This window comes from Rhinatrema bivittatum, chromosome 9 (genome assembly GCF_901001135.1).
Source record: "Rhinatrema bivittatum chromosome 9, aRhiBiv1.1, whole genome shotgun sequence".
Taxonomy (NCBI): Eukaryota; Metazoa; Chordata; class Amphibia; order Gymnophiona; family Rhinatrematidae; genus Rhinatrema; species Rhinatrema bivittatum.
Genome location: NC_042623.1, coordinates 98,551,870 through 98,568,976, shown reverse-complemented (window position 1 = coordinate 98,568,976; position 17,107 = coordinate 98,551,870). Strand labels below are relative to the sequence as shown.

At 44.0% G+C, this 17,107-nt stretch overlaps 1 protein-coding gene across 5 annotated transcripts in view; it reads right to left on the bottom strand.

The window, feature by feature from the left end:
* DOCK4 (dedicator of cytokinesis 4) overlaps window positions 1-17,107 on the bottom strand; it is a 939,215-nt gene that overhangs the window by 234,444 nt on the left and 687,664 nt on the right. For all 5 annotated transcript variants that reach the window (XM_029615608.1, XM_029615609.1, XM_029615610.1 and 2 more), the window contains exons 29-30: window positions 6,318-6,418; window positions 2,717-2,775 (exon numbers count right to left, since the gene is read on the bottom strand). In XM_029615608.1, coding sequence (XP_029471468.1) covers window positions 2,717-2,775; window positions 6,318-6,418 — 160 coding nt within the window. The remainder of the gene's footprint in view (window positions 1-2,716; window positions 2,776-6,317; window positions 6,419-17,107) is intronic.

The following is a 17,107-nucleotide window of genomic DNA, read 5'->3' as shown; positions in this document are numbered from 1 at the left end:
GGGGATTTATGGTCATCTAACGTTATAGAGAAAGGAATAGAATTATGGTTGGAACATTGAATTGTCATGAACTCTGTTTTTGAGAAGTTTAAGGCCAATTTGTTATGGTGAAGCCATTGTTTAATGGCAGACAAACGGATTCCAATTAGATTAACTATCTCTGACCATGTAGGAAGGATTTTTACAAAAAACTGGATATTGTTGGCAAAAATTTGATAGCCTTCAGAAAGGTTGGCTAGAATTCTGAGATGGGAGCAGGATAGATATTAAATAGAGAAGAAAGAGCCAAGCCTTGAGCCACACCAGTATTATTTCTGTACCAAAAGGAATTCTTTCTTGTGAAGAATGTTCAGTGAAATATGATGTAAACCATGACAAGACTTGACCTGAGATACTACATTCTCTCTATTTAGAGGACTTTCTGGCCTTGTAAAGCTTTATGTAAAAACATAATAAAGTCTGAAGAAAATGAAGAAGAGGAGTCTGAAGACTCCTCAGGACTCTCCTCACCAGCAGGAGCTGAATTAGCAAAAAATTCACCTCCCTCAGAGGCTACTTGCTGTGGAGAAAGAGGAGGAGGAGACCCCCCCCCCTCCGGAGCGAGGGTAGCAGCGCGAAGAGAGCCTGAAATAGCCTCTGTTGAAGCAGTAAGTGGGAAAGAGGCTGCAGCAGAAAGACACAGGCATCCTGGGGTCTAGCAGAGCGACGGAGAGAAGAAAAAATGGTAAGCCCAGCTGCCCCCAAAACCCCTCCCCCCCCCGGGGAAGCAAGAGGAACATAGACCGTTGTGAGACACTCTGGCCCACGTGTCCCCACACGCGCGGCAGGCCGGACCGTGCGGCATTCTGAAAAAAACAAGCCGGCTGCGGAGAAAACAAAACTAAAATAAAAAAAAGCCTGCTGACTGCCCAAAAACAGCACAAAGGACAACAGAAAATCTGAACGGGTAAGAAAAAGGCTATAAAACTTATTTACTTCGGAAAAAAGACAAAAAATAATTAATTCAATTGTTTTTTTTTTTATACCACCTGAGAAGAAGCTGGGTCCTCTGCTCCGCGGGGTGAGTGAACTGGGCTCCCCGGTATCACCCCAAAAGCTGCAGCAAACTGAGGCCAAGGGTTCTCAACCCCTAAAGCCAAGAGCCTCAAATACCAGGGAGGATGTTCCCCTCAGGACCTGCCAACTCCCTGGGAGGCTAGATTCCACTTACCCTTCCTTGACAAAAAATAATTTTTTTTTAAACTAAAGTAAACTAAGAAAACAGTAAAAGAAAAGTAAAATATGACAAGAAAAACTAATTTAAAAAAAAACAAAACAAAACTAAGAACCAGACTGTAGGTTTTGCACCACCACCATCTGCTGGAGGCAGAGAAATACTGATATACTGTAGGTGCACCTCATGAAAGGGCGGAGTCAGTTAGAACTTTCTCTGCCTCCATCTGCTGGTGAGTGGACAGAACCCAGGAGTCTGGACTGATCCGGGTACGTACAGGGAACCAACATTAATAATACATAGCTGTGGCCTGAATCTAGACCTCTTCTTAGATTGTCCAGTAAGGAGATCATAAGAATCTCAGTGTTTAAGGTTTTTCTTAAACCAAATTGGTATTCGTTCAGAACTTAATGCTCCTCTACTAATTCAGACAGTTGTTTAAGTACTACTGCCTCCAAAAGTTTGGATATGAAGTGTAAGGAAGAGATTGGCTGATAGCTTGATGGGGATGCGGGAAATCAGGAGCCTTTGCAATACCAGCCTGGAGCATAGCAATGAGTGATCCATTTAATTCACATTCAGCATGAAATACAAAAATTATGCCAAATAATCAAAACGTCCATCTCTAGTTAGGGGGTAAATTTTAAACTGGCCACGAATATGCAGAGTCAGTGGGAACTTTTTAACCATGGACTTTAACTCTTTTTTAAAGGGAAAGTACCCGTGCACTTTCACTTTGAAAATTGCCTAAAAAAATTTACCCATGCACATTTATACCTGCTATTATGTGCAGATAATTTTTTATGATTAAAAATATGCTCAATTCAAAAGTTTGCACATAGTTCCAAACCTGTCCCAACACCACGTGCCCCTCTGGGAGTAAAAGTAGGTGCTCAGTAGGCAATATGCATTATTTTATCTGTGGAAATAGCTTTGAAAATTACGCTTAATCTTTATCATTCAATATCGCTTTGACTTAGATTCTTTTAGGCACTTCAAAGCAGATTACATCTGGATGGTGTAGATATGTCCCTGTCCACAGGGGGGCTTTTGTACGTGAGGCAACAGAGGAAGGGCCTCATTTTCTAAAGTATCGCAGGCCTGCGATACTTTAGAAGATGAGGGGCGGGGGGCCGAAATGGGGGGAGGGCCTGCGTTAGCCAGCAGCGATCGCACCGTCGCGGTGCGATCGCTGCCGGTTTCGCACCCAATAGTGCCACCATAGGAGGTGTAGCTATTGGGAGCGAAAGCTGCCGCAAAAAGGTGCTTACCTTTTCGCTGTCCGTGGCGTCGGCGCAGAGTCGGCCCCGGTGACGCCCCGACTCCTCCTCTTCCGGGGCCGAATCCGCCCCCATCCTGGTATCGCACGCGACAAGGGACTTTTCGCGTACGAGCAGCGTGGAAAATGAGGCCCGAAGTGACTTGCCCAAGCTCACGAGGAGCAGCAGTGGGATTTGAACTACCACAGGCTTTACTCAGGTGGGATTAAAAGGATTTCCTTACCTAAATTTTGCCACATACTGAATATTTCGCAGCCCATTGTTACTCGCATATCTCCATACCTGTGAAGCATTGAAAAGAAAAAAATATATTTCTTATTTTTTAAAAAAATGTGTAAACTGAACCAATTTCTGTTTAGGGCTTTTAAGCATAATTAAATTTAATGCAAGACACACAAATTGAAAAAGGAAAGATTAGTTTCTAGTTTTGCCCTTGAAAGCAGATAAATTAGCGCAAGTCCTAACTATCTTGGAATGGAGATTCCTGATAGGGAGATGTGAACCTCTTTAAAAGAAGTTTACAAACTAATTCAATGAACCAACACAAAATTGGAAGCATATCAAATTGGTTTGCAAACTTTGTTTTTTAAATACTGAAAGATTTTTCCCTATGGATCTTGCATAAATCCATGGATTTTTTAAAATCAATCTCAAACTAGGCAGAAATCTGCCCGGGTTAAGATGGAATCAAAGGAGTAGATTTAAAAAATTTGCGCGATCGCGTACTTTTGTTCGTGCACCAGGCGCAAACAAAAGTACGCTGGATTTTATAAGATACGCGCGTAGCTGCGCGTATTTTATAAAATCCAGGGTCGGTGCGCGCAAGGGGGTGCACATTTGTGCAACCTGCGCGCGCCGAGTCCTGCACGCGCTGCCTGTTCCCTCCGAGGCCGCTCCGATTTCGGAGCGGCCTAGGAGGGAACTTTCCTTCGCCCTCCCCCCCACCTTCCCCTCTCTTCCCCTACCTAACCCACCCCCCCGGCCCTATCTAAAACCCCCCTTACCTTTGTTGGCAGATTTACGCCTGCTAAAAGCAGACGTAAATCTGCGTGCGCCAGCGGGCTGCTGGCGCGCCATCACCCGACCCAGGGGCTGGTCCGGAGGCCTCGTCCACGCCCACGGGCCGGCGCCATGCCCCCGGGCCTGCCCCCGAAACCCTGCGTCATTTCGGGAACGCCCCCAACACGCCCCCTCCCCACCCCTTTTACGAAGCCCCGGGACTTACGCGCGTCCCAGGGCTCTGTGCGCGCCGGCGGCCTATGCAAAATAGGTGCGCCGGCGTGCGAGGGCCCTGCGCGCGTAAATCTGGCCGGATTTACGCGCGCAGGGCATTTAAAATCCGCCCCAAACTGTTTTGCAGATCCCCAATTCATAAAAATTCAGAAATTTGCTAGAATATCACAGACTAATTTTAAACAAAATGCAATACAATGGTACTGTGTAAAAGTGGTTTCATGAGTAGATGAGATTAGGCAGTTTGAAACCATATGAAGTAAAACTTCATATGTACTGATAGGCAATACTTTTCCTGTGCAGCATTGAGACAGGGGACTGTGATAACAGACTATTACGCCCTGATCAAGAAAAGTTTAAGAACACGACTGCTTCAATCAGCATTTGCAACAGCATAGTGGGATAAGAAAAGGACTGGAAGCTACTAGGGTGATGCATTATTTTTAATCTCTGCCTCTCTTATGATGTGTTTTGAATATTGTATTTATTGCTAGTTTGTTGATTTTATATTTTATATGCTTTGGGAGCATTTTAATGGAACTTGTGGTTTATAAATATGAAATAAATTGTGAAATTAATTTTTTGCCTTTTAATGATCACAGGAACATCAACCATTTTGTTAAACAGATTTTCATAAATTAGGTTTGGAATATATATTAGGCAATAACTCATATCGGAGTAAATTATTTGTGAGACAGCTTTGCAAAAGCAAGCAGGTTTAACAATGCTCAGCCAAAAAAAAGCTTTCCAAAGCACATCAATGTAATGATAATTTACATGTATTTTTGCCTCAAATGCTAAAATGGACTCCCATGCAAAAAAACAAACCAAAGAAATAACCGGATGTACAACTCAAGTAGCAAGCCGAATGTAACAAATGCCCTCTGTTGCCTGCACTGTCACAGATAATTACCACTGACCCAAAGTTGATGTGCCAAGATAAAGTCAATTAGTCTGTCGACAGAGCTTTTCACTGGGAACTATGGGCCGGAATTAAGATATTGGCAAAAATCCAGCAGCACTATTTGTACACGTTGTAGGATGTACAATTTTTTTGGTGTATGCTTTTGTCCACTGCAGAACTCACACAATTTCATGCTTCTGCAGGTTAAATGATTTGTGCCATTATGTGCATATTTTTTGCATGTTTTTTAAAATACTACAATGGTGGAAATGGTGAGAATTATTTTGCAAGAATCCTAAATTTGATAGAAATTCAAATTTTTCATTGTGCATGCAAAACACTTTCACTTGGGAGGTAGAGAATATCTGAAGTTTTGGAATTCTTTTAACCCAATTTTATTATAGGTCTCAAAAAATAGAAATTAAAACATAAAACAACATCCCAGTTTCAAGCTCCAGCAGACATTTCTTGTCATATGGAACCTTCAAAGCTTTTTAACTGGGTGGCTTACAGGAACATCAACCAAAGAAAAAAAATCTGTTAAAGATAATTGATACAATTTTTTTTTAATATATTGATTTGCCAAGAAGGTACAATTGTAATAGTCTTTTCTTCAGCAACCAGGCATGCTCAACAAAACAAACCTTTTTAAGACAATACTCTTTAATAAGCAATGGGTTTGCTTCTATTGGGCTGATGTAATAAGGTACACGCAAACTGCCATGGGTTTGTGCGCGCCTGTACACGCATTTGTACGTGTTTTCCTGCGCAAAGCCCTATATGGGGATGTACAAACGCGCTTAGACCTGAGGTTTTTACTGAGTGCATGCTAACGGCATGCAAAGGAGGCCATTAGCTAATCATAGGCAATGCAGGGAGCCGCACTAATGCTAGTGCTGGTTTTTTAATGCAGGATTTTTACCGTCACAGTCAGGATACGAGTTAAATGTCAGGGCCAACTCGGGATGCCTATCTCGGCGTCCGAGCGGCCAGCTTAGGTAGCTGTTTTTCTGGGCGTGACATTCGTTCCTGGCTGATCACCTAGGACGGCACCCGATCATCCGGACTGGTGCCCAGCTGAGCACCTATCTCGCTGCTATGCAGTTATCACAGTTTACTTTTATGCGTGGATTATCGGCGTGGGTTTTCAGCCCGGATGTGACTGCTTATTACACGGGGCCTTACGCGCATTTTATGTTTTTTTTACATCCCGCAGAAGCAGCAGCTTTAGCCACGCATGATGATGAAAACCCGCGCTCATAAGTAACGCCTGTTTTGCTGCGGGTCTTATTACATCGGCCCCCATGGAAGGCAAATCTCGAAAGCCATTTACCCATGGAAATAGAGTTTTTGAAAACTGCCCAGCCATGTGTGAGTAAAATTAAACTCATAGAAACTTTATCCACAGTAAGGGGAGGCATTCCCGGGGGCAGGTTTGAGGGTTTTGTGTTTATATAAATATATATATATATGTATATACATGCCCACACACACATATGGATTTATGAACATACGCATGTAACTTTAACAGCACAAAAGGTAATGGAAAAGGTCTTGGGCAATTCTCAAAGGAAACATTTTCCCTTTGAAAACTGATACGAAGTCCATGGGTAAAAAAATCCACTTCTGTGAGCAGTTTGAAACTTGCCCCACAGTAATATTAACATTCGCTGAAGTGGCTACTTACTTCTCCAACACTTTTTTCTTTTTTGACGGCGTGAACAATTCTAGTTGCAGGCAAGACTGGTTTATAAAAATGACAGCAAGATAGAAATAGGAATCCCAGATCTAAAAAACAAAGAGAAGGAATTGCATTACTTTCATTCTCATTTTCTCGGCAAGCTGCTGCGATCATTCAGGAGGTAAGCTTTCCACAAAGATGGACCTGCCGTTCCCTTGTGCACATTTCAGCTCCCTCGCCACTAATGCATTCATTGCATATAGTCTCTCACCTTACAATTAGGGAAGATAGGGGGTGGCCTGGCCAAAAGGGAAGCAGGTCTGTGCTGAAGAAGACATGGACGTTGGTGGGCACACACAAGATATTTTGTTATATCACTCATTGGCTTTCATAGAAATATATAAAAAATCTCACTTGTCATGAACTTGTCCATAGTCTATATCTACTCAAGTATAAAATAAAAATTTAGCTACTTGAGTGCTTCACACATTGGAAGCAGAAACTACAAACTATGCAAGCGAAAGAGGCCTCAGTATTTACATACCATTGGCGTTGAGGCAGTAATTTGTGCCGGCCAAGACATTTTCCTGCTATAATAAAACTATATGTGGTAGGTACAAATAAATATATGCATATTATGGAGTGCTTACATATTTAAACAGTAAGAATAAAAACTTTTTTTTTTTTAAGTTTGCATATTTTCTTTCTTTGAATGGTGAGACTTTTCCCATTATTTTATAATATTGTCTTAAAATATTTGTTGTTATATTGGTTTCAAGAAAAATCGGATACTTTGAGACATACTGGGGCTCATAATAAACTGAGCTATAAAACGGTGTGCTGAAATTCAGCGTACAGTTTAATGCATATGCTAACATTATTTTTTTTCACTCCCGCCGCAGTAAGTTAATGGTATGCTAATAAAAAAATGCACACAAATCTGAAAATGTGAGTAAAGAAAATACTTATAAAAACATGATTTATGCACGTTTCCTCTGCATAAAATATAATTTAAGCAAACAAAAAATGTTCCCAGCACAGGAAATGCTTTTTGCACATAAATCGTATTTTATGCGCAGAAAACATGCTTTGTGTGCATAAAGCATGTTTTGTATAAATAAAATCCCAACTATAGGTTCCGGCTCTGGAGCTACACCTTCTGTCCATAGATTAAAATTAGCCCTAGAAACTTTATTCCACCTTGGACTAGAAGTCAAGGTTCCAGCTCTAAGGAAACACTAGTTAAACCAGTATACCTCTCTCTGTTGGGGGTAATAGTTAATTGCACAATTACCCAAAGATGTCAGAATAAGAAAATGCACATATACAAATTATCACAAAAGGCATTCACATTATATTCTTATATTCCTTCAGAAATACCATAAATTGCATTAACCTTTATATTTGTGCGCCAGAACAATATAATATATATAATGAAAAAGAGTGATAGTCTTTAGCCGACACCCCTGAAGCAGCAACCAGCTAAGGGGGCCATTTTCCAAAGCGATCGCACGCAAAAAGTCCCTTTTTGCGTGCGATCACTAAATCAGGGCGGAGTCCGCGACGACTTCGCTGATGGTGAAAAGTTAAGGACCCTTTTTGCTGTCACTAGCGTGCCCAATAGCACCACCTTTTATGATGGCGCTATTGGGTGCGAAAGCTGGCAGCGATAGCACCGTGGAGGTGCGATTGCTGCCGGCTTTCACAGGCCCGCCCCGCCCCCCCCCCGTTACCGCGTGATTCAGGAAGCCACGGTAGCTTAGAAGATCTAGGCCTAAGTTAGGCTTCTTACATCTCTGAACTTTAGAAAACTGCACGATACCGAAAAGATTATAGAGGGAAGTATACCTCTGATAACAATATTGATGAAATTTAAATATCTCAAAGAATTAAGTAAAACAGAGTGCATTTTTATCTATCAGCAAAAAGTTTCAAAAAAAGTGAGATGGACTAATTTGTGTATGCAAGACTTATGATTACACCTGACAAATGAAATCTTTAAAATGGAAATCATTCTATAAAATAAATGGGTGTTATGAATAGTCTTGCTAGATACATATATATATATATATATATATATATATATATATATATATATATATATATGTATATGTGTGTATATATATATATATGTGTGTGTATATATATATATATATTTATGTATGTATGTATTTATTTTTATATTGTTCCAGCACATATATATTTAAAGGTTAATGCGATTTATGGTATTTTTGAAGGAATATGAGGGTAATACCGGTAGTTAATGCCAGCATTTGCATGTAATTTGCATGAGAGGGTGTTAGCCTGTACACATAGGGGCGGATTTTAAGAGCCCTGCTCGCCTAAATCCGCCCAAATCCGGGCGGATTTAGGCGAGCAGGGCCCTGCGCGCCGGTGAGCCTATTTTACATAGGCCTACCGGCACGCGCAGATCCCCGGGACTCGCGTAAGTCCCGGGGTTTTCTGAGGGGTGCGTGTCGGGGGCGGGCCCGAACCGCACGGCGTTTTCGGGGCGTGTCGGGAGCGGGCCCGGGGGCGTGGCTACGGCCCGGGGCGGTCCGGGGGCATGGCCGCGCCCTCCGGACCCATCCCCAGGTCGCGTCCTGGCGCGCTAGCGGCCCGCTGGCGCGCGGGGATTTACGTCTCCCTCCGGGAGGCGTAAATCCCCCGACAAAGGTAAGGGGGGGGGGGGGGTTTAGACAGGACCGGGCGGGTGGGTTAGGTAGGGGAAGGGAGGGGAAGGTGAGGGGAGGGCAAAAGAAAGTTCCCTCCCAGGCCGCTCCGATTTCGGAGCGGCCTCGGAGGGAACGGGGGTAGGCTGCGCGGCTCGGCGCGCGCCGGCTATACGGAATTGATAGCCTTGCGCGCGCCGATCCAGGATTTTAGCGGATACGCGCGGCTATGCGCGTATCCACTAAATCCCGCGTACTTTTGTTTGTGCCTGATGCGCCAGCAAAAGTACGCCAAATCGCGCGGTTTGAAAATCTACCCCATAGAAGGTAATTTTCCAAGGAGTTATGTGCATAAAAGTGGCATATATCACAGCAATTTTCAAAAGTCCATTTATATTTGCAAAACCTTTTGACAATTTAACCCTAAGGAATTAATTTTCAAAGGAGTTATGCATGTTAACTAAAGTATCAATTTCCAAAGCTCATTTTCTTGTAAATTCTTTAGAAAATGACCTCCATATTGTTGGGCATATATTTTTTGTGCACAAAATTCTTTACTGCATTGTCAGTAGTTTGCACACAAAAATGGGCACACAACTGCAGGTTAGACTATGTGTTCTGCCACATGCATCATATTACATTAGCCTGTATTGGTTCAACAATAAAATGTGTTACATTTAAGGCCTCCCCTCTTCCTTCCACAATCTGTTTGCTGAGATTCTTCAACCTGTTACTACCTTATCCACTACCCCCGCTTAAATTCTCATCCTTTCCCCTTCTGTGGGACTCTCAGGTCGCTCTCCAGTCATGCTTTCCATCATAGAACCCTCAGGACTCTCTTTATGTCACTATGGACCACTCAAGTCTCTCTCTCGTTTTGCCAAGCTTTCAAATACAAGGGCTTCCATTGAGGATTTGTAATTATTATGCCGCACAGCTGTTGTGTGCCTCCATATGTTGCAGTAAGAGTTGATTTGCTCGTAGCACTGCTCTTTTTTCTTGTTGTTCATACCAGAGTCATTTGTTAGGAACCTTTGGGTGAGGGAAGAAACAGCAACCAGGTATCACCAACCATGGGGAGGGATAGCAGCATGCAAACTCACAATACTGCAAGTTCTGTGCAAGATGAAAAACCTGCAGAGGTGCAGCTGCTGCTAAGGCACCTTCTACTGTAGCAAGGACCTCCTTCTACAAGTCTGGGAAAAGCATGAGCCCATCAATTAAAAGGCAGAGTAGACCAGGCAGTTGAAATCAATGTCTTGGGAGACAAGATGCGGTGAACAAGTCACCTTCACACTAACACTCTAGAAGCCCTACGAGGGTATCAAGGGCCAATGTCTATCAGAAGGTACTAGGAGAGTGGACCCACAGCCTTCTCCAGCACCCCTATCCAAATCATCATCATCAGGGAAAGTGCCTTTTTATATATAATGGAATAGTGTCTTTGTAGAACATATCTGGCTACAGTTTCTGCACTGGACAATACAATTTAAAATGTAACTTCTCTCTTTCCTTGGTGCAGGTGAAACAATATCATCTATTACTCGGTGGGAAAAATGTGTATTTGAAATAAATACTTAAGTTTGAATTCCATCTATTTTTGCAATCTTTTCTCTTTCCAATCCACGGCTAGCTTACCAGCATCCCCCCAGTCTTCTTGCCCTCTTTCTGTAGTACCAGCATCCTCTCTTCACCCTGCCCACATCTGCCAAGCAGCCTCTCTTTCTCCACCTTCTCTGCCCCACCCATTTGGCATGTTCTTGCTTTTTATACCCTGCCAACCACTCTACACACTCTCTCCATATACCCTTCCCACTCACCATGCATATATTTTCTAACCCCACCCACTCAGTACACTGTCTCATCCCGCCCCGCCCCGCCCCACCTCGCTTACCCAGCATTTATTTCCTTCTCCTCTCATTTCCTAATGACAGGCCTTTACTTGCATTCTTCAACCACCAGTGGCAGAGGCTCTGCTGGCAGCTCCAGGTACTCCTCTTCCCCTTTGGCTGCTGCTGAGATGGGTTCAGTTGGTGGTTCTGTGTTCTTTTCTTCCTCTATGACCCAGCTGCAGGATGGTCTCTGTTTGATGGATCTGGCCCATTTTCTTCCTCCTGGGGTGCTGGCAGAATGGGCTCTGCTGGCAGCTTGGGACTTGGTGCTCATGGAATTGTGCCCCCCCCCCCCCCCAGGGTTGGCACTCTAGTTGACTGCCTAGTTTTCCTAATGGAAATACCAGCCATAGATACTCAACCTGCGGTCTTAATCAAATTGTTTCTTCAGAGCTTTCTCACACAGTTTCTTTTATATCATATAATTTTGATAACAATGGAGTCAATACTCACATTAGAATGTGGATCTTTGAGATTCAGCACACTGCCTATGGGGATCAATAAATGACAAAGGCCAAATCACCCTAGACTAAGTACTGGCAATATAAGCACAGATTAGATCCAAAGAACTGGCAATATAATGGTGTGATCAGATCCAAAAGCTGCAACTTGAAGGACCGTAATCTCTCTCCTTTCTCCACATATTAAGTCTGAATTTAGGTCTCATACATTTTCCTGCTTTAAAATTTAGATCTGAAAGTTCTTTGGGCAAACATTATGAATGGTCTTTTACAGAGCCATGCACATTGACCATAATATTAAATCCAAAAAGTTCATGATTAATCAGCTGAATTACAAGTGATAAAGTAGTTTGTCTATGTAACCATTAGTGTACCATATTAGCACAAACTATCTTTTATAATATTAATTTTGTAAATATATTCTTATGAATTATTGTTAAGTAAAGCTCACACCCAGTCAGAAGCCAGCAAGAGGTTGCAGTTAATTAGGTGCTAACCTCTTAGCAGCTTCATTGTGCAAAGCAATATAGGTGTCTCATCAGTTTTACACTGAAACAGACTCAAGGTGTTAATGAAGACAGACATTTATTTCTGAGTTCCAGCTGAAGCTACTCCTTTAGAATCCAGACCAAAGCAGACCAACTAAGAACAATTCAGCAGTGAAGGTGCAGAATCCACTACCGTGTCTGAGAAAGAATTCTTGTGTTCTGAACTGATGTCAACACTAGAAGATATTCAAGCAATCAGAAGTCAGGGATAAGCATGCTGACAATTAATGACTATAACCTTGGACAGGGATGGCCAAATGGCATCTCACAAGCTGCACGTGGTTCCATGAACCTGAAAATATGGCATTTCTAATGCTGCCAGTAATAGCAGCTGTAGTACCACTGGCCCATGCGGGTCAATAGGAAGAGGTAGCATCAGCAATCCATCCAGGCGGAAAAGAGGAGGCTGTAGTTGTAGACCCAGCAGCCTGCATAACAGAGGAGGAGGGAGTGTTAACACTGATTAAGTAGCCTGAGGAGGAGGTAGCATTTTCATTGGCTGTATGGACTAATGGGAGAAGGTGGCATGTCAGTGGCCTGTGCATTTGAAGGGAGGAGGACGCCACCTGTGTGCACAGCCCAGAAGAGAATTGCTGGTGTTGCCTACGAGACTGCTAGGGGAGGGGAAGAGATGTGTAACATTTTGGCCGGCCACATTATGTCCCACAACTGGCCACACTTAGCCCCAAATGCTACTGACGAGGCAGAGATGCTGCCATGCCACCCTAAGTGTATGCTTGCGCACGGTGCACCAATTCTTAAGGGCCACAGAGCAGGAAACATAACTGTCAGCGCCCAGTGATCATTTCACACGGCTGGGTATTTAAACCCCAGCCAATCTACAAGCACTACCTCAGCAACAGGTACTGTAGTCTTGCAGTTCATGTTTCTCTCCTTGTTGCTTGTCTCCTTGCTGCCCTTGCTTTGTCATTACCTTGCCTGCCCCTGTCTTGTCTTGGTCCTTTCATCTCCTGCCCTGGTCTTATCTGTCTCCTCCTGACTCCTGGTTTGACCTCTGCCTGGACCTCTATGCTTCCTGATCTTCATCTGCCCCAACCTCTGCCTGGACCTCAACACTGCTTTCTCGCTGCCCGTCCTGACCTTGGTCTGCTACTTGACCTCACCTGACCACACTTTACAGGACCCTTACCTAAAGCCTGCCAGCCCCTGGAACTCAAGGGCTTATCTTGTGGGAAGCAGGGCTGGAATAAGTGAAGCCCTAGTCCCAGTCCTTGTAAGACTGTGCTCACCTGCTGTTGGCGTGGGCCTAGAGGGTTTGCCTGCTAGGCCGCATCAACTACACCAGAGCCAAAGGGCTCACATCCATGACAAGATAGTAAGAACATAAGAAAATGCCATACTGGGTCAGACCAAGGGTCCATCAAGCCCAGCATCCTGTTTCCAACAGTGGCCAATCCAGGCCATAAGAACCTGGCAAGTACCCAAAAACTAAGTCTATTCCATGTTACCATTGCTAATGGCAGTGGCTATTATCTAAGTGAACTTAATAGCAGGTAATGGACTTCTCCAAGAACTTATCCAATCCTTTTTTAAACACCGCCATACTAACTGCACTAACCACATCCTCTGGCAACAAATTCCAGAGTCTAATTGTGCGTTGAGTAAAAAAGAACTTTCTCCGATTAGTTTTAAATGTGCCACATGCTAACTTCATGGAGTGCCCCCTAGTCTTTCTACTTTCTGTTAGAGTATGCTGGAAAGTGGAGGGGTCTGTGAGAGAGAGAGAGACTGGTGATGTCAGGGGGGGGGACAGAGAGAAAGAGAAAGGACGAGATTAGTGGGACCAGGATGGGAAGAGTGAGAGAAAATTAAATTGAGAGACTGATGGAAACATAGCAGAGGCACTGAGACTTTGGGAGACTAGTGGGGCATGATGGGGAGATTGAGAGGGAGAGGGAGACTGGTAGGCTTAGGGTTGGGGGACTGAGAGCACGACTGGTGAAGCCAAGGTAGGGGATTTGAGAGATAGCCTGGTGTCACTAGGGTAAGGGCATTGAGAGAGACGGAAACTAGTAGGGACAGGGGGTAGTTGAGAAAGTTGGGCATTTCTTTCAGGTGGGGTGCAATGCTCTGCTACTGTGCATTCTAATTTCTTGGCTCATGGTGTATGAAAGATTGGCACCCCTGTTGTAGGAGGTTAGTATAAAGATATGAAGCATTTATAATACCCAAGTTCCTGGCTATGTATAATTCAATGTAATTTCTCATAGCCTACTATGGGAATATGTTTGCTATCTGGGAGTTGATATGATGGCTCTTGGCCTTGAATTCAAAGAACATAGAAAGTTGTCCTCATTGACTGTGGTTCAAAGAACAAAATCCTTACTTAGATAACCATCATAGCCACTTCACTTTCCTCAGATTACTCAAAGACCGCAATAATGTATTGGATAGAATCCAAATCATGTTTCAAATTTCTGCATGAAAAGAAAGTTTAGCTTCTGGATAGGATTACATGGTCAGTTTTCCAAATGGAGAAAGGTCATTAGTTGAGTACTAATGTACTGGGATCTTTGCTATTTAACATATTCATAAATGATATGGAAAGGGAATGAAGTGACCAAATTTGCAGATGACAAAGTTATTCAAAGTTGTTAAAACAGCAGCAGATTGCAAGGAACTGTAGAAGGGTCTTGTGAAACTACGAGACTGGGCATCTGAATTGGAGGTAATTTTCAATACGGAAAAGTGCAAAGTGATGAACATAGGGAAAAATAATCTCAACTACAGGTGCACAATGCTGAGTTTTGTATTGGGAGTCACCACCCAGGAAGGGCCTTCGACTCCTTAAAGACAGTAGGGTAAAAGCCAATGAAACCAAACAAGGATGTACATAACTGAACCTGGGCCTACAGCTGTGTGCAGACTGAACCATAGGTCTAAGCAACACAAAAATGGCGTCTTCGGCCACATGATGATCTTGGTTACTTCATATGGGACTGTGAATCACACAGAGGAGAAGAAACTGCAATTATTCTATATTAGGCATCTGTCTGCATCTAACAATGTGCTAGAACATCAAGGACACAAGAACTGTGAGCCTGTCTTGGTTAAAAAGTTTTATCTAGCCATGAAATCAGCTATGAAATGGGTATTGTTCAGCAAATGTCTACTGATAAATTTCATTATCGTCATTGAGAATATTCATATGCATCTGGACTAAGACTATATCATTTGCATTCCACTAATCCAATTTCTATAGATGATATGAGATCCAATCAAGATCAACGTTGGAGCCTATGGAACTGAATATGCAATGAAGTATCAACAGAGAAAAGGACTCTGAACTATACAGATTGGACTTTTCCTAAGGGGTTTTTCCCAGTGGGATTTTCTTCCCCAGAACTTTGCCTGCTGCAGTTCACTATATCAATGAACTAGCAAGTCTAATACTGAGTTCCATGCTCAGCATAGCCTGCTCCACTAATCTTGGAGTAGGTGCCTTGCCAACTTATTCTGAGAAAGGACTTTGGCAAGCCAAGGACGTCTTTACCCTGTTCCTGCTGGTATACCTCACAGAAAATTCTGAGAGACCCCTGGGTTCTGTTTTCCTGTCATTTGGTGGCCAGGCTGCTGGATTCCCAAGCTGCACTTCTCTGCAGTAGGGTGGCCCATCAACTGCTATGTGTGAGATAAAACTGGCTTAATTAATCTTTCAGCTGGGTTAATTAGTTTGGCATTGTGCCTTCGTCAAAGGCAAGTTGATAACACATGAGTATTCTCATTTTCATAACAGTGCTTTGGTCTGTAAACTACAGAAACTTAAACAAAAAAAAGAAAATATATGAACCATATTAAACCTTGTATACTTATTCTGCTACAATAAAACTGATTGATTAACTTACAAAATGTGTAAGCAACTGCTCCCTTAAAATTAATGAATTCCTATCATCAGATTATCAGTTCAATCTTTTAATCCTACAGGACAAAACATTGAAATCCTCAGCTCAGCGTGTGGTGGCAGTCAAAAAATCAGAATTAATGTTAGGAATGATCAAGCCATGGTGCGATTGCACCTTGAGTATTGTGCGCACTTTTGGTCGTCCTATCTCAAAAAAGACATAGCTGAACTAGAAAAGGTGCAGAGGAGGGTGGCAAAAATGATAAAGGGGATGGAATGGGTGTTGTGCTTCCTGGCTGTGTTGGTGCCGTGACCGGGCCTGCTCACGCGTACCTGTCTACCAGCTCCTCGCTTGCAGCCTCCACCAGCGCTGCTCATCCGCAGTGCCCCCGGGCATCCCCAGGCCCATCGGGGCCTTCTCTCTCGCAGCGCTCCTCACGTCGGGGCTCGGCATCCTCCACGGCGTTGGCCCCGCCCCCCTAGCTCGCACACGCGGAATTCCCAGACATTTAAAGGGCCAAGCACGGGAAGCTCATCCACGGCGCACCCCAATGATGTCACCCGAGCCCTGTATATAGCAGGGCTCAAACTTCTGCTCTTTGCCTTGGCAATCGGGTCGATACTGTTGGTGTGATAGTTTGCCTCTGTTTCAAGTGTCTCCTGTTCCAGCATCTCCTGTTCCAGCGTCTCTTCGTTCCTGTGTCCTTCCCAGGTAGTACCTATCTGGACTGACTTCTTGGTACTGACCTCTGCCTGCCTGACCATTCTCTTGTCTGCCGCCTGGAACTAACCACTGCCTGCTGCCTGGAACTGACCCTCGCTTGTCACAACTACGCACGGACTGATTCTGGTATTGACCCCTGCTTTGGCTGACCTCTCTTGGACTGATACTCTGGCTCTGTCCCTTGCGCTTCACTCAAACACTCTCTTCTGGCCTCTGGTGACCATTGGGCCAACATACTTGGATAACAACCGCGGCTTCCATGTGGCTAGACCTGCAGGCGCTGCCTGTCTTGTCCGGAGGACCTCTCTAAACTGTTATCTTCCCGAGGTCTCCGGAGCTTCCGGTTCAGGTCTAGCTCCTCCACTCTGCATCAGCCGCGCACTCTTGCTCGTGGTGGGCACACCTCTCTGATACCTCTCCGGGAGACCACCGGAGGCCCACCTAAGTCCAGGCGGTCCGGGTACCCAAGGGCTCAACCTGCGGAAACCCTGGACTGTTATTGGTGAAGCTCCAGCTAGCTTCTGTCTCCTTGTGTGCTCCGCCTCCTGGTGGCAGGCACTCTCTGGGTCTGACCAGAGGGTCGTATCCAATCCTGCATCAAGCCAAGGGTCCACCTCCAGCGCAACAATGGGTCCCC